The sequence below is a fragment of the Cryptotermes secundus genome, unplaced genomic scaffold (assembly GCF_002891405.2).
Source record: "Cryptotermes secundus unplaced genomic scaffold, Csec_1.0 scaffold792, whole genome shotgun sequence".
Taxonomy (NCBI): domain Eukaryota; kingdom Metazoa; phylum Arthropoda; class Insecta; order Blattodea; family Kalotermitidae; genus Cryptotermes; species Cryptotermes secundus.
Genome location: NW_019725425.1, coordinates 1,039,020 through 1,062,504, shown reverse-complemented (window position 1 = coordinate 1,062,504; position 23,485 = coordinate 1,039,020). Strand labels below are relative to the sequence as shown.

The window sequence follows — 23,485 nt, the reverse complement described above, 5'->3', positions numbered from 1 at the left end:
TGAAACGGGTCTTTATTGGAAATGCTTGCCAACCAGAACTTTGGCATTTCAGAATGAAAGACAGGCTCCAGGTCACAAATCCAGTAAAGAGAGATTGACAGCCTTGTGCTGTTCTAATGCATCAGGAACACAAACTAACACCAGTAGTTATCGGCAAAGCGAAAAGACCACGCTCTTTTAAAGGAACAGTAGCTTTGAGTCTGCCTATCCATTATTTTAATCAGAAAGGAGCTTGGATGAATAGAGCAATATATAAAGAATGGTTTGATTTTAAATTTGTGCCTGAAGTTCATGACCATCTAAAATCCCAAGGCCTACCTGAGAAAGCTGTGCTCCTCATTGACCATGCGCCCTCACATCCTAACGAAAGTGTCCTGAGGTCAGATGATGGAAATATTTTTGTGAAATATTTTCCTCCTAATGTTACCGCACTTATTCAACCAATGGATCAAGGGATCAATGAGTTATCTCAAGTATGAAGAGAATCTACAGATCAAATTTGCTACAAAAGTACATCGATGAAGGCAATGATCTGACGTGTTTCTGGAAGTCTTTTTCAATGTTAGATGCCATATATGAGATTTCAACAGCGTGGGATACAGTAAAGCCATCTGTATTGAAAAATTCATGGAAGAAACTGATGCCTTTCATCACTAATGAAGATGACGAAATCCATGGATTCACTGGATTCAGTGAAAATGAGATAGCCACAGAATTGACAAAATTGGCTAACCAAGTTCATGGTGGTGAAGAAGTCAACGAGGAAAATATAAGAGAGTGGTTTGACTGTGACTCGTGTGAGCCGGTCTTCGAAATGTTAAGCAGTGGGGGTGCAGCCAGAAGAGTGGAAAGAAAGTGAGAATGAGGAAGAGGTGGACAGTGCTGCTAGTAAGAAAATATCACATGGTGCTGCACTTAATCATTTGGAATCCTTACTAGACTGTCTTGAGAGTGACGAGAACAGTTTATTAAGTGACAAGCTAATATTATGTAGGCTTCGTACGGATATCCATAAAAAGAAAAATGCTGCGAAAAAGCAAACGACAATATTAAATTTTTTTAATTGTTAAGTGTGAATATTCGTAAAAAGTGTTGGATGTTGTTGAATACTGTGATTGAAATAACTAGTTCATACTTCAGTGTAATGTAAAAGAGTATTAAATAGGCCATGAGATGACATAAATATGAGGTTGAATAAATTTAAATACAGGTAGGCCTATAGTATTATGAAGGTACAGTATTACAGTACTACTTTTAATAAAATTTGTCTTAACCGGATTTTCGGTTAATCATGATTTCCATCTCCACCATTATCCTGGATAATCGAGAGTTGAGTGTAATTGTCATTTTAAAGCACATTTCCATGTTATTGAATAGTGATGAAGTAAGGTATAATGAGTACTGAAGCTAGTATGAACCTTCGTGTTCCTGCCAAAACAAAATAACAGAAATATATCTGTTCTGGCAATATCCAATGCTGTATGGATTGGTCAGGTGCCTGGCTCTCCTCGCTATAATGAATAATCCCCTGGCACAGAAGATGCATGTTTAATTTTCAAGATTTGCCTGTTTAACAGCTGGAACATTACTGTTGGGAAATTTAATGTAATAATTTTTTATGATAATACATGCTGTTTCCATGTTCAGTGGGTCCCTTGTCACCACGGCATGCCGCATCCTCAGGTTGCAGATGGAGGAGATGCCCTCGAGGTATGGGGGAAGCTGTGAATATATTGAATAAGCAGTCACGGACAGCTGAAAAGGGGTGGTCTTCCAGCTTGAGGGGTTGGGAGTGGGGCTAACAACTCTTCAAGAGAATACTAAGTATGTGTTGCTGTCTTGTCACCAAAATGCAGGGCAAAATCATGACATAACGATAGGTAACACATGTTTGAAAATGTGGCACAGTTTAGATATTTGTGAATGACAATAACAAATCAAAACCTGATTCATGAGGAAATTAAGAGGAGATTGAACTCGGGTAATGCTTCCTGCCGTTCAGTCCAGAAGCTTTGGAGGGCTCTTGTGAACATGGTAATGAACCTTCAGGTTCCATAAAGTGCTGGGAAGTTCTTGAGTAGCTGCACAATTGGCAGCTTCTCAAGAAGGGCTCAGCTTCATGAGTGAGTGAGTGAGTGAGTGGTACATGCTATTTTTTCAGATCCACCTTTCTTACTTGGTCGCTGTTTGTGGGTTGGAAGTCGATATGCACACTTTATGTCCCCACCAATGATAGAACAGTTCCTTGAAGCAACTGTGTCAGGTCTTCAGCCAAGTCAGCTGCCAAGTATAAGAATATCAGCTGTTCGGTAAGTGGTGCTTGTTCTGAGCGGAATCTTTGCGAAACTAATCAGTATTGATTTATATTACAGTGGCTGTAGTATATTCTTTGTGAAAATAGTGTCATATTTGAGAACAAAGTGCTAAGGAGAAAGCTAGAAAATTATATAATAAAGCACTTCATAATTTGTACTCACCTAATATATTTAGGGTGATTAAATGTAGGACGATGAAATGCATGGGTCATGCAGCATATTTGGGGGAAATTTGAATTGTAGAATTCTGGTTGGAAACCCATGGGGAAGAGGTTGATGGAAGACAGCACAGATAATAAACAGGTCTTACAGAAATAGTGTTTGAGTGTGTTGTCTGGACTGAATTGATCCAGGATGAAATCTAATGGCAGGGTTTTGTGAGCACAGTAATTGACATTTTGGTTCCATAAAAGCAGGGAACTAGTTGGCTCTGTAAGTAATTATGAGCACCAAGACAACACAGCCTACTGGCTGGACAACTGAGGGGTTGGAATTTGAGTCATGGTAGGGTCAAGAATTTTCACTTCTTCATGTTGTCCAGAGCAGTTCTGGACCCCACCCAGCCTCTTATTCAGTGGGTACCAAGGGCTATTTCCTCAGAGTTAAGGTGGCCATGGCATGAAGCTGACCACTCACCTCCAACTAGTGCTGAGGTGAAGAAAATGTGGGTCTCTACTTCCACTCCCCCATACACCTTCATGGCATAATGCTTAATTAAATACAGGGACAATTTTACCTTTTATAAGTAATTACGGATTTCTCAAGAAATATTCTGCACCTTCAAGTTACACTGGTTCATTATTCTACAAGAAAGTAATGGAGTCATCTAATAATGTGGTAGACACCTAAGTTTTTGCAGATATCCGTGGAATTGAAACATGTATACATACGTTCTGTATTTAAGTATGTACAGTATACAATCTCTTTATTATATCTGTCACAACACAACTAATATCAAGATCAGACCATTTTCGTCCCTGCTGCATGTTTTGGCTATTGATAGCCATCATCAGGCAAACACATGATTTACACACATATACACACCACTGAACCGCAGCGCCAACAAAATTTGATACAGTGTTATTAAAATATATAAAAACACTTGACGTAAAAAAAAAACAAAAATCAAGTTATATAAAACAGAAGTATGATATAAAATAAGAATAAAATTCTTTTGGTGTTTTTACTTTGTTTCGTTCCCACAGACAGGTTGGAATATTCATACTTATGCATATATCAAATTGTGTATGAGGCTCGTAATGTAGATGTAGTAAAGTAAATTATAATCTGAAAATGATATGAAAGTAATATTATTAAATTTTATGATCAACAACTGATATTGGTATTGAAGATATAGAGCATATAGAGTATATTACTTATATTAGTCAGTGCCTGATCTCACAAAGTATTGTCTGTACTGTAGGGAATGTAAACAACGACTCGTACGGACAATACTTTGTGAGATGAGACACTGACTAATATTATAATTTACTTTACTACATCTACATTACGAGCCTCATACACAATTTGATATATGCATAAGTATGAATATTCCAACCTGTCTGTGGGAACGAAACAAAGTAAAAACACCAAAAGAATTTTATTCTTATTTTATATCATACTTCTGTTTTATATAACTTGATTTTTGTTTATTTTTTACGTCAAGTGTTTTTATATATTTTAATAATATTGAATCCAATCTTGTTGGTGCTGTGGTTCAGTAGTGTGTATATGTGTGTAAATCATGTGTTTGCCTGATAATGGCTATCAATAGCCAAAACATGTAGCAGGGATGAAAATGGTCTGATCTTGATATTAGTTGTGTTGTGATGGATATAATAAAGAGGTTGTATATTGTAACACAACAGAATGCATGAAATGAAAATTATTTACAGTATGTTTGTACTATTTGGAGTATGTGTGAGTTTGGCTACATGAAAGTTGAAGACCTCAGTATTGAACTATTTTTGGAATATGTGACAGTCATTTGGTTCAAGGTGAAGGAAAAGAAGAACCTGAAGTTCATGAAATCGGAGACATATGCACCCAAAGAGACCTGTGTGCGCTCCTCAGTTGCTTCCATTTCTTTTACCCTAACCCACAGATATGGTTGTTGATTATGCAGTGCAACCTTGATATTACAAGTATTTATAAAATTTGAAAAAAATTATGTTGTAATGTATGTTTGTAATATCTTAAAATGGTTGAAATTTGTAACTGCAAGTCTGTCACATAACTTCCAATTATGAACAATACTGCTGGGCACAAGTCTTTGAATAGTAATGTGAAAGCAGATACGTGATGTGTTCAAAAAGTATCGAGCCTTCTTTTTTCCCGCGTAAACCGCTGAAGCGCGGGAGGTTCCCTTCGGTGGAGATATGGAGGCGACATTCATGCGCAGTCATGAATTTTTTCCCGCCCGCAGAAAGCATCAGTCGCTGGCAGTTGGCCTATGAGTGAGGACATGTAGTGAGCGCTAATCAGATTCCAGTAAGGTGTAAAATGACGGAACAACATGAGCAGCGATATCGCATCAAATTTTGCCAAAAGCTTGGCGATACCCAAGTGGAAACCATTTGCAAAATTCAACAGGCTTTTGGGGATGATGCCATGAGCAACTCACGGATAAAGGAGTGGTACAACCGCTTCAAAGATGGCCGCACATCAGTGAACAGCGACCTGCGTTCAGGCAGATCCTCAACAAGCCAAAATGAGAATGTCATTGAGCAAGTGTGGACTTTGATCATGGAGGACCGTCGTATCACAGTCCGAGAACTTGTGAACGAGATAGGGGTAAGCATTGGATTGGTACATTCAATTTTGACTGAGGATTTGGGCACGAGGAGAGTGTCTGCGAATTTCGTACTGAAACTGCGCATCTGACTCAGACTTTCGTCGCCAAACACAACATCCCTGTGGTTTGTCAGGCTCCCTACTCCCCCAACATGGCCCCTTGTGACTTTTGGCTCTTTCCCAAGCTGAAAATGCTACTGAAAGGAACCCAATTTGAGCCAAGAGAAGACATCATGCAGAATGCGACGGCCCGGCTGATCACCATTCCAAAAGACGCATTCCAGAAGTGTTTCCAACAATGGCGGAAGCGCTGGGAGAAGTGTGTGCATTACCAAGGAGACTACTTTGAAGGGGATTAGGATTTTGTACCTCCAAATCAATAAATGTATTTCTGCCGACCAAAGGTTCGATACTTTTTGAACACACTACGTATATTTATTCTTCCTTGGAGTGGTTATCATGGGGATATGAAAATAACAGAAATAATCCAAGGTTCTTGTCATTAGTAATATCTTAAAGTGTTAAAGATTTCCTTATCCTTACATACCCTGTTCTAGTCACAACCACTAATTTGGTGCCTTCAGTTACAAGGTACAGTCCCACTCACTATTTGCTGCAGGTTTACAAGTCTCACTCACATTCCATTCACCATTTGATTCATGTGCCTGTGTGAGAATGAATGCATCAACTTGTATCAGACTGCAATAAACAGACCAACACAGGAAGCAGTTGAAACCTCAACCAATATTTGCTGTACATGCATTATATTATGGGTTTTTCTAAATGCTACAGTTTGAATACACACAACTTGTTGACTTTACTCATACGTATGTAAGAAATTGTTATGCAATAGCCATTACACCTAACTTCACAACTGTTAAATTCATTTTGTGGTTGTAGCATGTAGACTATGCATTGATCTGATATTCGAGTACTTAATCCCCTGCCATAGTTCTTGTCTTTATCAGTCACAAAGGAACAATGTAACGTGCATATCCAAACCGCCACTTCCTAGGCAACGATCCATGTTCCTGCTACAACACTACAATCGGAATGCATCCCTTCCTAGGCAACGGAAGCAACGCAATGTCATAATTCTAACAGTGAGTCTCTACGGTTACAACAAATTGTTAGAAGCATTGCGTGACATTGGGAAAACTGAACTGTGGGAAATTCTGTCTGGTATCTTGTCTGAATAATATCTATATAATGGGACCTAACGTACCAGATATTCCAGAGTTAGAAGACCAGTCTTGAGATAGTTGCTGTTGAAGAGAGAAAGTGAGTTAGCAGACCAGAGTTGGAAAAGTACAGTTGGAATGCAGAATGCAGTTGAAGTGATACTACTTGTACTTGAATGTGTAAAAGTGAGCGTTCAATAAATATTCACTAAATGCAAGACCCACGTGAAGTTACCTGTCGCGCTACATAGGCAACACACAACAATATGCATAAAGAACATATTATTCTCTCTTTACAACAAACATATTTATTTATAAACATGTTCATTCATCCTTTCAGCAGTGAAAGAAAAGGAAAAAATGAACACCTGTATCCATCTACTGACACCTGGCATTATTGGTGTTATACATTTCCCTCTGTGTATGAAATGAATAATTTGAATGTATGTCTTCAGAGCTGTTTGGGGCTTCTGTGAACATTTGAAGAATTCAAATAACACACAGATGCTTGTGTCACTGCTTCCATCCATCATGGACAATCTTCTAGGAATGGCTACTCAATATTCATCTGAAGTCCTCAGCCTTGTCATGGAAACGCTTGCACTTGTTTTATCAGTAAGTTATTTAAACATTTATTACATTCTGCATCTAATTCAGTACTGTATGTAATTATTGATGCAGTAATCTTTGAATTTAATGATAATACTGGTTATGTTAACCACACTGTGACAGCAGTTAATCCATTGACTGATAAGTTCAGTGACTTGTGTGCTAGACCAAATTGACCTTCATGAATGCTGCTAAAGGAACCCTTAACTGAATTCTTAGAAAATTGCAGCTTTATTAGTTTTGAATAAGTAATAAATAGCTATTTGAGCTTGTCAGTGATAAAATAGTATGCCTTAGTGACTTTTAATCTTAGTGCTTTATATTAATGTACATAATTCGAAGTTGGGCTCAAAATGGTGAATTGTTACCATTTTGGGAAATTACAAGTACTTGTTACAATCGGCATTTTATGTGTTTTTTAAATTCTCATATCAAGGTGCATTATACTTTGCTACAAGTTAATGGCAAATAAGTCATATTATAGATTGACAGATGGGTTGTGTTAGTCAGATGCCCTGTAAACATCTCATAAAAGATGGTATAGACTGGGTTAGGGTGATCATATGGAAATTATATGCTGATAAATAAATAATTAATTCGCTTAGTGGGGGGTGGAGTCCAACTGGGTCAACTCAGCTCGGCTGCCACTGATTGGCCTATTGTAGCCTGCCCCGGGTGATTATGATGATGGAGAATTTGGTGGAATGAAGATTGGCAGGGGAAACCAAAATGCTCAGAGAAAACCTGCCCCAGCGCCACTTTGTCCACCACAGATCCCACTTGACCAGACCCGGAATTGAACCCGGGCTGCTGCAATGGGAAGCTAGTGACTAACCACTTGAGCTATGGTGCGGCCAAATAAGTAGTTACTTGAAGGGATAAAATGTTAAAGAGTAAGATCTTCTGGGCTGTTATGCTGCGTAGTTTGGTGTCTGTTGAACTGCATGTGTTACAACACAAGATCGTACTGTTCATAGTCACTGCTGTGGGAACCTCAAACCAAACAAAAATTTGGGGCTTACATAGTTACAGCATGGCTAGGTACTACTCAGGATATCTGTATTCTTTGGTGAAGAACTGTTCTTTGAAATAGAGCCATGACTGCACTATATTTTTTTTTATTTCTTTTTGCCAGTAGTGGTTGACATTTTTATTTCCTTTAACCAGATTGATAAAAACTTCACAGCATCTTGTGAGTCCAGAGTGACTTCCCTCGCAATAGCAGTCTTTCTCAAATATAATTCTGGTGAGTTCCTGTTTGCTTTACAGTGCACATACCATATCTACATATGGTGAATGCTGGTTAACACTGATATTGTGACTATCAGTTTTCTGTATATGGTACTGTACCATAATTCTGTTTCCTTTTAGGCTAGTTATTATTCTAAAGAAGTTATACAATAGAATTGCATTTTATTGGACTAGGCAAAAATGAACTTCTTCACTTCACTGTTAGAGTTCTTTCACAAGGAACTCCAAATGTAACTTCCATTTAAATCTAAAATTCAGCTAGTAGTCAATATTTTCATTTGAATACTGTTCCCTGTAGCTCACATTATCTAGTGCCAGCAGGGAAATGTTTTGAATAATGTTAACTTAAATTACATGTCAGTTTAATCAAGTAGGAAAAGAAACCAGTGTTTCTACTTTTTTTGGAGGTCCTTGCAGAAAAACAAGTGGGTAGCCCATTCTCATCTAATGCAAGTTACCATTCATGCATGCATGCTTGTGTGCACACTCTTTGTGGGGATGACATTTCTTTTGTCTTAAATCTTAATTGAATATTATTGACTTAAGTTCGTTGTTACTTTTGAAACATTACAGATCCAGTTATCATCGATCTGACTCAAGATGTGTTCAAGGAGCTGTCTCAGAATCCTGAATGTTTGTCTCCACTACAACAGCGCTTAGTGCCAACACTTGTTAGCATTTTGAATGCCCCTGTGGATAAAATTCCATCAGGTATTTGGAAGGAACTTCATTAACTAGAGTCACTGTAGACAACAGTGATGCCAGGGACTGCAAGTATCCCAAATACTTATAAATTCAATCTGCTATTGAAATATCATCAACTCTTTTAGTTCCACATCAAGTTTTACTGTTATGTGAGCAGGTGTCATGCAAACTGTCAGATTTCCTCCATGAGAAACTTTCTTTTGGCAGTGGAAATGTATGTATTCTCTTTATGATTAGTACTGTGAGACAGTGAATTGTTAGTCAGAATGTTTGCAAAAAGAATAACCATGAAATGAATTTGGGTTATATTACTAAAACACAGAATAAGAATCAGGACTGTTGAACGTTTGTCAACTCTGCCATAGTACCGAACATTACGCCAGACATCTGTTAGAAACATGGCTTTCCAGTTGTATCTATAATATTATGTAAGTTCCATGGCTGGTTATATACAGAGTGATTCAGAAAGATGGACACAATTTCAATTGGCTATATTTCCTGAACTATATGTTGCATTTGAATTCTGTAAAGTACATTTGAAAGAGGATGTTGTAAAGTTTCTAATATTACTGCTAGATCACTCCAGCACCGCGTCAGTTGTTTTGAATGACCTAAGAAACCGTATCACAGCTGCGGTGAACTCAGTGATGCAAGATATTTGTCATCGAGTGTGGGATGAATTCAGCTACCGTCTAGATGTTAACTGTGCAGCCAGAGGGGGCACGTTGAACATCTATAAACTTCCATGTATGTATAATCAAATGTAATTTACAGAATTCAAATGGAACATATAATTCAGGAAATATAGCCAATTGAAATTGTGTCCATCTTTCTGAATCACCCTGTATTTAATTCATTATATCTATGTTACTTTATAATCCAAGCAAGTGTAACCTGCTGTTCTCATAAATTTCTTTTTTGCTGCTGTTTGTAGTCTTCCATAGGAAAATGTTAGGATCCTCAAGTTTTAACATCAGGAGGTTTTAGTATTAGCTGAGTCCATGGTGTAAAATCTGTCTTCAGAGTTTGTAATTGTGCATCCAAGAAAGAATTCGTTGTTTATGGAACCAGGTAGGTTCATGTCTGCGTTTGTAAAACTGTGTCATGGGGACCCCATCCTGAGGCAGTTTAATCTGATTTAACCCTTTAACATAGCTCTGTTGTTATATTACTACCACATATTTTTCTGAGTCTCCTAAGTGGACCCATCACTTGGGGTTTTGCAGTAAATGTTATATGCATTTCTCATTTCCTCTGTGCTACATATTGTGGCATGTCTGCTGAAAGCCAGAATTATGAAGCCATCAGAGACAGCCGTTGCTAGGGAACGGTTCTCTAAACACGCCCATTGCTAGACATTGGCCACAGCAGATGAACACAACAATAGAGGAACTGTTTTAAGCAGTGTTGTTTGTGCATTCCGTTCCAAGGCTGTATAACAAGGATCAGCTGCCATTATTGTAGAGTCTTGAGACTGCAGTTAGAAGAGTAAAAGGAGTCTGGTGTGAGATGGCTGCCAACCTACGAGGACATGAGCCCAGGAGCAGAGGAACGTTCGCCGTTCGAAAACATTACCAAATACAGCAGTGAAGACCATGATTGAGAACACTAGTCTTTGTGTGATGGTGATTTATAAAGTGTAGTTATAAGTTGTGTGTTGAAGTGTCCACTAAATCCAATTACCAATCTACACTCCGTCTATAGTCACTCTATCATGTGGTAATATATTGTCTATCTCATCCTTCTTAATATAAATTTGTTGTATCATCTCCATTTAATTGTGTTTAATGACAAATGTTTTGCTTTCTATATGAATCCAATACCTTTTACCTTTTTGCATTTCTCAGTTCACTGCAATTCAATTAGTTCCTCAGCCTAGTACTAACATTAAGAATGTGTGGTGCTTTAAGTTTCTTTGCCATATTACCATTCACATTTTGAAATTAGAAACTGTATGTTTGTGCCTGCAGACACTAGTATAGGTGTAAATATCTTATATTAAGTTTGGAATTGAGGTCCAGCATGCTCATCTGCCTTATCCTGACATGGTTTATGAATGAGATGCATTGTTACAGGTTTGCATTCTGTGGCATTAGATGTCCTCCAGACCCTTGTTCGTTATTCAGAGCCGCCACTGAGCGACACACTCATGAATACAGCTTTCCCAGCTGCCCTTCACTGCATCCTGAGGACAGATGACAATTCAACGATGCAGGTAGGTATAATGTGTGCACATTTTTGTTATCATTATAGTATTTGTATTACAGCTGTTTTGCTCACAGTACAGTTCATATACAGTGTGATTACGTTAGACTTTGTCTCAAAATATTGAGGCACTCGTAGACCAGTACTCTTCCCTTGCAGTGGGACTATGGAGGATCAGACTGTCAGCGGAACCAACAACAATTTGCAAATAAGCTTACCTACATTACAGCAGATGCTTGCAAGTGCTCTTTTCTTATTTTCAGAGAATGATCAAGACTAGAAAAAGTTTCATTGTTACCAGAGAAATGAACAGAAACTAAAATTCCAAGTGTTCAGCAGAGGGAAGTGAATGCTAGACTTGGAAATTCTCCTTGAAACCCCCTTAGACATGCACTAATGACTAGGGTTTCAAGCCTTGAGTTTCAGATGTACTTGTGCTTCCAAAATGAACCTTGATGCCTGAATGTAATCCTTTTATGGAGATGTCAGGAACATTTGCATAACATGAGAGATCATTTCCACTGTGTGGTATAATCAGGGTAATATTTGTATGTAAGTTTTTTGAGCCATTAGCAATCTGAGTGTTCACAGCTCCAGTAGACAGGAGGAGCGCCGGATACTTCTGCCTGAGGGGCTTAATTTACAAAAAAACTCCTATGATCTTACTGTAGAAAACAGTGTAGCTGAGCACATATTCAAACAGCTATTTAGGTAAACCATAATAAACTCAAGAACTCAAATAGTTGCCTCAAGCTATATTAATTATATGTGCAACACCCTTGATGTAAATTACAAGAAACCTTGAAGATTGTCTTCATTGGATAAATGTGGTCATAATTACGACCTTTATGTATGTGATAATTGCTGTATCATGGTGGATTATTTTGGAATATTAATTTCTCATTATGCGATTTATATTCAAATTTTCAGTCATTACATATGAGTACACACACTTTCAGAGCGGGGGAGAATGTTTGCGTACTTACATCTCCAGTTCTCCTGAGCAAGTATGCAATCATCAAGACAATGAGGGACACACAGGCTTGTGGTATAGTCTTCAAGTAGCAGCCCTTCTTCTGAATCCTTCATCTTCAGAATGCACTGCAGCGTATGTGGGTCGTCTGATTGTTACACTTATAACCAAAGCAGGAAATATCTTGGGTGAAAATTTGGACCTACTTCTGAAGGCTGTACTCAGCAAAATGCAACGAGCAGAGACTTTAAGTGTAATACAGGTAAGTACAAATTAATAGCCCACTTCCTTTCATCTGTTTTACTTGTCATGAGAAACAGGAATTAGATGGAACATATAGTCATTGGTGTGTTGTTTAGGAATGCACATGATGCAGTTGCGTACTTTGAATTGGTGATGCTTATGGCAGAGAAGAGGTGAATGAGTAGCTGAAAAACACTGATAATCCAACTTTTGGATGTGACTGGGAAACAATGATTGTTGTTGAATGTATAAATTTTGGAATGGGGATACATAAAATTAGATTTGTTCATTTACCTTAAAAGACCTTAACTCTTTGACTGGTGCGGGCGTGTTTTAACGCCCGGATGATGCCAGCCGTTCCCTGGCGTTGGCGTGTTTTAACGCTTTGATAATCTCTTCCCTTCTTTGCTCTCTTGGCACTCATCAACCAAAGACATATATATGATAGTTTTTGTGCATGTTTGTAAAGAGCCCTTGTAAACTTTGTGGGGGTCTATATTACTGTCAGAACCCTCTGAGAAGGAAAAGGTCAGAAAATATTTAACATTCATTCAGTTTCACCATGGCTTCTCGCAGCAAGTGTCGGTGTGTTCCTACAGACCAGCTGGAAAGTGTTGTGAAGGAGATTTGTGCTGATGATGATAGTGGCGATGAAATAAGGATTCCTGAATTAGATGAAGTTGATAGTGACAATAATACAGTGATAGACAATGATCCACAAGACAGTAATCATGAACATTTAGCTACCACGAGTGCGGTGCCTGACACGTCCATCTCATGAACGTACGGAGACATTGTACCAACAATAGTTCTATTTGCTAGTAGTTTTGGGATCAAAATTAATATAACACATAAAATGCATCCCTTTTCATGGATTAAATTTTTTTCTGGAGATGACTTGGTAAATCACATCACAACTGAAACCAATCGCTATGTTCACCAGCACTTCAACACACATGAGTTAGCTCCTCACTCTCGAAAACACAATTACAAATATGTCACATAAGATGAAATCTGGACATACTTATGAATTGTGTTCATGACAGGAATGACAAACGCCCTGAAATTGAAGAATATTTGTCCACTAGGCCCCTATTTCACACTCCATGGTATGGACAAAACATGTCTTTGCGGTAGAATAGTTTCATTCTATTCAAAAAGAACACAACAAACGAAAAATACAAGAAGAGAAATTACAAATTCAAAGATTTTATATTGGACTGTGTAGAAAAATGACTGAACCAAACAAACAGTGTGGAGAGGGAGAAGAGTCAAGGAATGAAGTGGATGACGAATCTATTGCATCAGACTCGAGTGCAGTCACACCTCCGCCCTCGACCTTGAAAAGACCACCAGTGTAAGAGCCAGTAAATCGTCTAGAGGGTGGCCTGAAAATTCACAAAATGGTCCATGTTCCTCCCAGTAACAAGAAGAATGGTGCCCTGAGAAAGTGTCGTGTGAGTGCTAAGCACAAGATTAGAAAAGAAACAAGTGTCATTTGTGCAGGCTGTGGTGTGGCTCTCTGCAAACTTTCATGTTTCAATGTTTATCACACGAAGAAAAACTAATAAAGAGGTATAGAAAGGCATTTATTGCATAAAATATTGTCTTTTAATTAGTTCCTGAAAATTTCGTTTTTAAAAACCAATTTTTGTTGAAGTTGTTTAGGAAAAAGTAACTACATGCATTTTAGCGACATAAGGTTTAAAGGGGCTGCCAGGACAGGGGTGGGATTTAAATACCCTTCGCGCCAGTCAAAGAGTTAAGACTTACGAAAACATCTGTTCAGCATAAGATGTTTAATTTTTCTCTACAACTTCTGTTCCAAACTTTTTTTGTCTCAAGTGTTTAGCATGTTACACTTGAGATGTGTCCAGAGATACATTGCATTTTTATGTAAGGTGGTTATTAAAATTGTGTGATGTAAATGAAAATTGAAATGGCTTGACAGATTTTTATGAAATTCTTCAGTATGAATTTCATCAAAATACTTCCTGCAGTTTTTGTTTAGTTTTGTGTGCATGGATGTACAAATGGATAGAACCAATGTAATAGTCATTCCAGAAGGTTGCAGACATGCTTATAAAGGAATGTGGACAATCCATAACTGTGTTATCACCAGGAAAAATCTGTTTATTGTATATTGCATCAGGAAAAGTTGCATGACACATTTGCATTGTTTCCAGGGGGACACATGTGAAACAGATTTTTTTTTATGTATCTTAGTCAACTTCACTTCCTTAAATATAACTTGATTTTCTCACTATCATAATAGTTGGTTGGTTGGTTTCCAATGGCTGCATTTGGGATCATATAACCCATTTTGCTTCTAGCTTCACAATAGGGAGCACTCAAAGTTCTTGCTGCGTTGCACCTCCTTGTTATGATTAGGGCATTGAAGGAGGTGTTCTTTTCCCATAGATAATCCTGGCAAGTTGCACAGTGTACATTCTTCTGTGTTGTATATTCCTATCTTACAAAGATGTGCTGCAGGGCAGTCATGTCCTCTATTCAATCAAAAATTTGCAACAGCTTTTCTAGGTTTCTTGCTGTTAATTTGCCAAAGTTTTCGTATTTCTGACCATTTCTTGTTGTCTGGTTCTTTGTTGGTGGTATGGAGTATTTACATGTTTTAGTTTTGATTTCGTTACCTAGCATGTGGGCACTTAAGATTTTATTTTGGCAATGCAGTCTTTTGCCCTTCTTTGCCAGTTCATTAGCAATATCATTTCCATTGATGTGATAGTATCCATTGAATGTATATTATCCTTTTTGTGTTTTCCAGCAGTTTTATTAATTTTTTTATTTCAGTTATCTGTCTCGTGATAGTTCTTTTGTTTGAGGATATGGCTTGTATGGCTGCTTTTGAATCCACAAGCAGAACTGTTTTATTAAACATAATAGTTGCAGAGTAGATCATTGCAAATTGTGCAATATTGTGAGTCATTGAGCCACTGCATATGCCTCTTCACCGGATTGGGAAAGCATTTTGTCACACAGTACCGTTTACTCTTGTATTTTGAGTTGTAGTTTCACACAAGATGTTTATCAGAATGTTGCTCAGTTTATGGTTGTAATATTTGTATTTATCTGCCCTACAGTTGTTGTGTGAGGAAAAAAAATCAAGTTCTATTAAAAAGTGAAGCTGACCTTGATATCTCATAAAAATGCAAGGTACAAACAAACTTTTTTCATGTGTCATGTATCCCCAACTTTTCCTAATGAAATGGATAATGGAGTTCATTTGAGGTGATAACATCAAGTGGCCCACTCTGTATGCTAGATGTTTTTCATGTGAGCAATTATTGGCTTAAAAAATAATTGAATACAGGTACTGTTGCACTTGTTGTATGCCATAGATTCAAGATATGTGATATTCTGCATGAATATACATTTAACATCAGACATGCTTAAGGGACTGATGGAGTTTCATGGTACATTTTGCAAACAAGTAGTAATGTAGTTCACTGTAGGTCGCGGTGCAGGGCCCAAGAAGGCCCACCCTTTATACATTCATTCAACATGTACACTATGTCTGTAAGTACAAGTACAAGTAAATATGTAACAAAGCTACAAATGATACAAACTCCGTCCCAAGTGCAAACAATATATATAATATGTCTTTGATCTTGCTCTCTTCTACACTACATGTTTCGGCCTCTGACGGCCATCATCAGGTGTATACTCTTACGTTGCTGCCACACTGAACCCAGTCTAAAATTTAACATTTAAAAAACACATTGTTATTTTCTTCGTTATTATCAACATCTACCTTGTTGATATCTGTCTGGTATGTAGATTATTTTGCGCACGTCAATTTTGATTTTCCTGTAGTAGCACTATAAAATCTTTAGTTATAATTTTAAAATNAAAATTATAACTAAAGATTTTATAGTGCTACTACAGGAAAATCAAAATTGACGTGTGCAAAATAATCTACATACCAGACAGATATCAACGAGGTAGATGTTGATAATAACAAAGAAAATAACAATGTGTTTTTTAAATGTTAAATTTTAGACTGGGTTCAGTGTGGCAGCAACGTAAGAGTATACACCTGATGATGGCCGTTAGAGGCCGAAACATGTAGTGTAGAAGAGAGCAAGATCAAAGACATATAATATATATTGTTTGCACTTGGGACGGAGTTTGTATCATTTATCGTGTAGAGTGCAACAGGATGCTTAAATATAATAATGTAACAAAGCTATTCTGTGTGTGTGTGTGTGTGTATATATATGAAACATCACCTTTATCTACTTCTGGTCTGTTGGAGACTATGAACTGTTGCTTCACAGTGCCCGAAGACGCTGAATACAATGTCTTGTTTAATGTTCACCAAAGATAAGCTTTTCTGAAAGCTATAAACTGTTATAAAACAGATGTGCCATGTACATTTTCTTATGATGTATTGGAACAAAAGCTACAGAAGTGCTCCTCTTAGTTTGCATTTGTCTGCCTATCCACATGTGTCAACTGAAGAATAACTGAATGGGTTTTCATAAAGTTTCATATTGGAGAGCTTAGATAAAATCTGTTAACACATTTCATATTTAGCTAAAAGTATATGACAATAGTGGACACTTTGCATGAAGACCTGCTTGCATATGAAAGAAAGTCAGAAAGTAAAGGCTGTTGCAGTTTACTTCAAAAGTGATGTTGATAGCGCTGAGAAAGATGGCAAATGTATATTTATTTGCTTTATCTTAAATTTGAGATTTAGTTCTTTGTGTTGATCTCCGTGTTTTCTTATCTCTTAAATGATGAACTTTCCTCATTTGTATTGAATATTCCACCATTTATCTTAGACTCAGGCATACACAGTCACAGTAATGGAGAGACTTATTTAAATGTTGTTTCCAATGTCCCCAAGGTGGGTGGGAATAACTAAAATACAAAGTAAAGAAGATAAATAATGCATTAGCATCTGCCAACACACTAGTTCTAAAATCCATCACAGGATGCAGTGGGAGGCATAAGGATACTCCTGCTTCATGTAACAGCAGATAGAGATTAAAGAAAGAAAAGAATGCAGAATCTGTATAAAATAGAACTGCAATGGGACTGGATTATTTTTCCCAATATTGGTGCTTGAATTTGAATTGAATTAAAGCTGGTATGATGGCGTTACCTCATATTCATCTTGTGTACAAACATGGCATTTTTTAATCACATTACATACATTGTTTATTGTTTCCAATAATGTAATAGGGTTTCCTGCACATTTGTTAACCAAGGGACTTGATTATTGATCATAAGTATATTCTTGCAAATTGTATCAACAAGTTTGAAATTATTGTGATATAGTGAAAATTCCTTAAGCTCCCTGATGCTATTCAAAGCACCATGGTATGACCATATTTTGATAGATAGATGGCATAAAAGTGTACTTCATGTCCATTCATTCAGGAAATTATTGTTAAATAGTACAGCCACTTCAAAATGAAAGGCCAAAATTGGTACAGGCATGGACTAGTGGCATCAGTAAACTGATGTCCATGGACTTTATTTAAAATCGCTAGTAACATGGGAAAATAACATCTGCTGTGGATAGCCTGTTTCTGCTATGACCCTCAGCACACAAAAGAGTAAAGTTACTTCACAAATGCAGGAACATAATTCACAAGCAAAATACATGCACAGAATCAACATGAGTTAAAATAAATAAATCATTCTTGGAAAACCAACATAAGTTGACTCAAATAAGGTCACTTTTACCTTATATCCAGGAAAGTTCAAGAATAAAGAAACCCTTTTCTTGCCATGCAATGAGCCAGATTACAGCCAGATTCGCTTACATATGCCAGCAAGGCCCCTTGCTCCTTTTCCTTGGAAGGGACACAAATGGTTGAAATAGAGTTTATAAAAATAATGAAACACATTTGAAAAGGCCCGGAACTGAATTTTAATGATTCCACCACACCATGAAAAGACTAAGAGAGCCAGATGCTAGCTAAGCACTCCTACACTGGAATAATTTTGGGGCCCAGGGATAGTGGAAATTTGAGGACTGGTCAAAACATGTTACAGCAGGTCACTTCATCACAGGGGAGGGTGGGTAAACATCGGAAGGGTGACAGGCAGATAGGAAGGAAACAGGCTGGCTGAGCTCAGGAAGTCAAAGACTCTGAAGTATTGTGACGTGGATTTGAACAGGTCAGTACCCAGAAGGCACTGACATGAAACAGTTCTTATATCTTGTTTAATTCCAACCTCGAAGACAGAAAAACGTCAGATTTTTTTTAAGTATATGTGTATTTCATATGCTGTTTTTTATGCACTTCAGCATTTATAATGGAGAACTACCAATAGGTAATGAGACTGGTTTCATATCATGATTTATATTTCATTCTCTCAACCAGGATCTGAGTGCTGGACCATTCTGGGACCTTTATCTGTAGGGCCATAGTCCTGATTGTAGCATGTTGAACACTGCTGTTCTGTTGATAGAGTGTGCTGAAGAAGAATAGTGATCTGATAACTGTTTTCAAAGATTGGCATTTACCATAAAACTCCGTAGCCTGTAGTTTACAAGTGAACTATACCGACCAAGCGACCGCAGCTTGTCAGCGAAGTTAGTGCCAACTTTTGCAGAAAGAAGGTGTCACGTGGTCAGGGCAACAGATCCCCATGGCCTTTAATATCTGTTTTCTAGACCAGAGCCACTATTTCCTTGAAATAGCTCCTCAGTTATCCTCACGAGGCTGAGTTGGCCCTATTCCAGACCCACTACTTCTCACAAAATTTGGTAGTGCTGGGAATCGAATCCAGACCTCTGGATCTCTAGCCAGGAACTCTGACCACTAGACCACAGAGGCAGTCGCCGTATGTTGACTGAATATTATGCTTGAGTGGTTAGCACTTTTGGTTCATATTCAGAAGATCTCTGGGTTCACATGTCTACTCAGAGACCAGCTATCCTGATGGATTTGTGATTTTTCTCTTTAGTCTGTTCAGGCAGTGCCCGGTTAATAGCTCAAATTAGGCCCCACATCCTTTCCAGTTCATCACTTAGGAATCAGGCTCTCATTTTGCTCTGTAATCTCAGCAATTCAGAGTGTTACTGAGTAAGGTAAAGGTAAAGTTGTCTGTGTGCTTAACTAATTGAGCGCTATGCCATGAAGGCATATGGTGGAGTGGATGTATATCAATATACATTTTCTTGATCTAGGCAGTAGCTGGAGGTGTGTGGTCAACTTCATGCCCCAGCTGCTTTACCCCTGGGGAAGGAGCCCCCATACCCATTGGATAGGAGTTTTGGTGGAATCCAGAGCCTGCCTGGATGACATGGAGAAGATAAAATTCTTGACCCTAGCGTGTCTCAAACTCCAACCCCTCGGTCATCCAGCCCATAGCCAGTCTCTATACCAACTACACTATCTGGGCTCTTAAGAATATAAGCTATTGCTGTATGTGGCCTTCATTCTGCATATTCACCGATTTGTCACATTTGTCCAAATCTAGTGATACCACACATCTCTTAATACCTGATATAATGCAAACCACCTTTTTGGAATTGAGACATGATATGTTTCTTTGCTTGCTTGCACCAACCATAACACGTGCACATGGGTTGCAGAGTGTCATCACAAAAAGAAATCTTGTAGCTTGAAAATGTAGTAGAACATTCCGTGACTTTGCATTTAACTGGTTTCAATTCTGCTTGCAGAGTCTTGTTATGGTATACGCACATCTGATTCATACACAGCTTGATGCTGTTCTCAACTTCTTGTCTACTGTTCCTGGCCCAACTGGTCAGTCAGCACTTCAGTTTGTTCTCACCAAGTGGTGTTCTCGCCAGCACCTCTTCTATGGAGCATATGAGGCAAAAGTCAGGTACACAGAATTGGTTATTCTTATAAAGTTGGATTGTGTATGTGATTGATTGTTTAGCATTCCTGCATATCCATGATGTTCAGGGTTCAAATTTTGATCATGAGACTGAGCTATTATGCTTTTCTTAATTTTCTCCAGACAAGTACTCTGGTAATACCTTAAAGTAGATTGTGCTACCTTCAGCATCCTTTCAGCTCATTCATAATTACCCTACCATTTGTTGGTATGTACTTAAGTGTTTTTAGATAACCAAACAATCAAACAAGTGTTTAAGCAGGGCCTAATATCTTAACTTCAGGAGCTTATACCTTATACCTGTAAGTCATAAATAAACATAAGTCCAGTTCCTCAGTGATGGCGAAGCAGCGAATGCCGTGGATTCTAGAATGGTCTGGTTTGTTAGTCATGGTTGTTTAGAATTGGCAGCAGTGTGTGGTACTGTGGAGACAGTTTTCATAGTTCAGTGTAAGTTTGCGATGTGGGTTGCTCCAAAATCAGATGTTAGGTCCGTTTATCCTTGTGGGTCTTCTAGCAGATAACATTTATCTACAGTTTCTGCAGAATGAACTGTCATACCTTTTAGGAGATGCATTGTTGGAGGCAAAATGTGTATGCATATTCAACATAATGGAGCACCTCATTTTAGCCATGCAGTGGACACTCACCATGATCATTGCCTTCCTGATCAATGAATCAGTCATGGTGATGACAAAATTGGCCATTCTGATCACCAGACCTCAACCTTCTAGGCTTTCATTTGTTGGGGGCACATAAAACATCTGGTATACCAGCAAAAGGTGTAAACATTAGATGATTGCTCTGTTACATTTCAGATGCTGCAACCAGTATAAAGGAGGATCCTAATGAATTACAAGCTACACACTCGAGACACAGGTGTGCCAGTGTGTGAATTCATATTGATGGTTCCCATTGTGTACAGATGCTGTGAATTCAGCGTTGAAAACTATGTGCATACTTGAAGAAAGCAGTCTTCTGGGATATGGCACCGTGTAGAAGTTGCTTTAACAAATGTTTCAGAGGAATCTATCGCCTCCATCTTCAGGGTAAAATGCAAGGAGAAATCTGCGAACAAACCAGCATTAGCAGGTGCAACAGACTACGTTCCTCCGAAATGTCAGTTAACACAACTTCTACATGGTGCCACATCCCAGAAGACTGCTTTCTTCATAGTCACCGTCATGAAAACCTAAAATCTTACATATATGCATATTTGTTCACTTATTTTTATTGTTTTTCTAGTGACGTTGAATCCATAACCAATGAGAATTGGGCTCTCATGTTTATATGTAGGGAAGTCAAAAATTATCCGCACTCTTGTTTTTCCAATCCATATATACAAAAGTAGGGGTTCAACAAGTACTTCATTTTTCTACATAGTCTCCTCCCTTTTCTGTGCACTTGGTCCAGCGGTCCACAAGCTTGCATATTCCCTCCACGAAGAAGGTTTTTGTTTGGGCACGCAACCATTTATGCACTGCTTCCCCACTTCTTTGTCCGTAGAAAATCAAAAACCTCGTAAAACATCTTTGAGTGGTCCAAAGAGATGATAGTCAGAAAGGGCGAGATCTGGGCTGTAGGCAGGGTGTTCCAGCACCTCGAAACACAAATGGTTAATGGTTTCAATGGTCTGGCTGTCCTTGTGTGAGTGTTCATTGTCATGCAACAACAACACTTTCTTCGACAATAAGCCTCGGCGTTTGGTGCGAATTGCTGGCTTCAGATTGTTGGCCAGCAAATCACTGTATCTTGCACTGTTGATCGTACACCCTTTGCCAGGTAGTCTTCCAGTATAGGCCTTTTGAGTCCCAAAAAACGGTTAGCATCACCTTTCCCATGAAAGATTGATCCTTGAATTTCATCTTTGTTTGCAATCCCAGGTGTTTCCACGCCATACTCTGGCTTTTGGATTCTGGCTCATAGTGATGAACCCACATATGAATTTCAGCCCCTGACACACCTTCCAACCAGAGAAATCGGATCACTATTCTTTGTTAATCATTGGTGCACACTGCTAGGAGAGTGCCCATGTTTACGCTGTCACAGCATCAAGGAAAATGATGCGATCAAGGTAAAACTTCGATCACGTGACCACAGTAGTACCAACTCTAACAATGCGTGCGTAGGAGACAGTGTGACAAACCTAAAGATATGTTATGGAGAAAGTGCGGATAATTTCTGAGTTACCCTCGTATGTCATTTCTGACTTAAAATAGCATCAGGTATAAGCTTGTGAAATTAAGACATTTAGTTGTGAATCGTGATGTATATGTGGACTGGCTCATAGAGAGTATACCAGTAGTGCCATGTACAGTAATGTACTTTGTCCAAATGTTAGGAAACCAGGGAATATCTTAAATTTTTATCTGTGTTAATTCTGGGTTAAATAGAATGTTAGGGCAATTTAGTTACTCTAGTTTGGTAGATAGGTACCAACATTTTGAACGAACATGCTGTATTGTTTTTCTGGCCAAAAATTCTTCCCTGAGGATGGGGGTAGCAGGCACTCCAAAGTATTCATATGTATCTTCCATTGATATGTAGAAAAATACTTCTAGCAATATGAGGAGCATCACATATGTTTACTGTATGGAGACTTCAGTATAATAGATGCTTCTGTAAAATTCTGGTAGATACCAACTGTCGCAATTTTACATGGCTTACCTCAGACCCCATGTGAAAATGTTGGGATATGGACTACCTTTAGGCATATTACAGCCCTCACATGCCTTATCATTCTTTCAGTTTTTATTCAGTTTATACAGTGTCACAAAACAAATGGGGTAGCGTGAACACCCACATTTTCCTCTAGTGAACTGAGCAAAAACTTCAGAAAATTTCAGACTGTGTTGTAAAATATAAAGTAAAAGTAAGTAAAGGTATCCCTGTAACAGGCCGTGGAGGCCCATAGGGTTGTGAGATGTTGAGGTTCCCACATTTTCTAGACAATGGGCTAATAGATGGCGGCAAGGTCGTCCGCCTTACGCGCCGGCCGCCATTTACCCCCAAGAACATAACTGGTACTCATTTCTGTTAGAGGCTGAGTCAACCCCAGGATCATAGTGTGGCTGGGAGGATTAGGTCAATTGAAAAAAATCCAATGACCTCATTGGGACTTGAACCCACTACCTTCCAGCTTGAAGCATAGTTCCTCAGTCAACTACACTACCATGTGCCCCAATTATAAAATGTAGTAAAACATATTAAACAACATTAATAATATATATATAAGGGCAAGTGGTAGCGTCGTTGGTTGCGGCACTATGCTACAAGCCGGAAGATCGCAGGTTCATGTTCCGGTGAGGTCATTGGATTTTGTTCAATTGACCTAATCCTTCCAGCCACACTATGATCCT

General features: G+C 38.3%; 1 protein-coding gene across 3 annotated transcripts in view; it reads left to right on the top strand.

Annotated features, from left to right (window-relative positions):
* Nucleotides 1-23,485, top strand: part of LOC111863408 (importin-9) — a 58,133-nt gene that overhangs the window by 26,282 nt on the left and 8,366 nt on the right. For all 3 annotated transcript variants that reach the window (XM_023849708.2, XM_023849709.2, XM_023849710.2), the window contains exons 10-16: nt 2,162-2,309; nt 6,745-6,904; nt 8,066-8,144; nt 8,723-8,860; nt 10,930-11,069; nt 12,019-12,294; nt 19,945-20,111. In XM_023849708.2, coding sequence (XP_023705476.1) covers nt 2,162-2,309; nt 6,745-6,904; nt 8,066-8,144; nt 8,723-8,860; nt 10,930-11,069; nt 12,019-12,294; nt 19,945-20,111 — 1,108 coding nt within the window. The remainder of the gene's footprint in view (nt 1-2,161; nt 2,310-6,744; nt 6,905-8,065; nt 8,145-8,722; nt 8,861-10,929; nt 11,070-12,018; nt 12,295-19,944; nt 20,112-23,485) is intronic.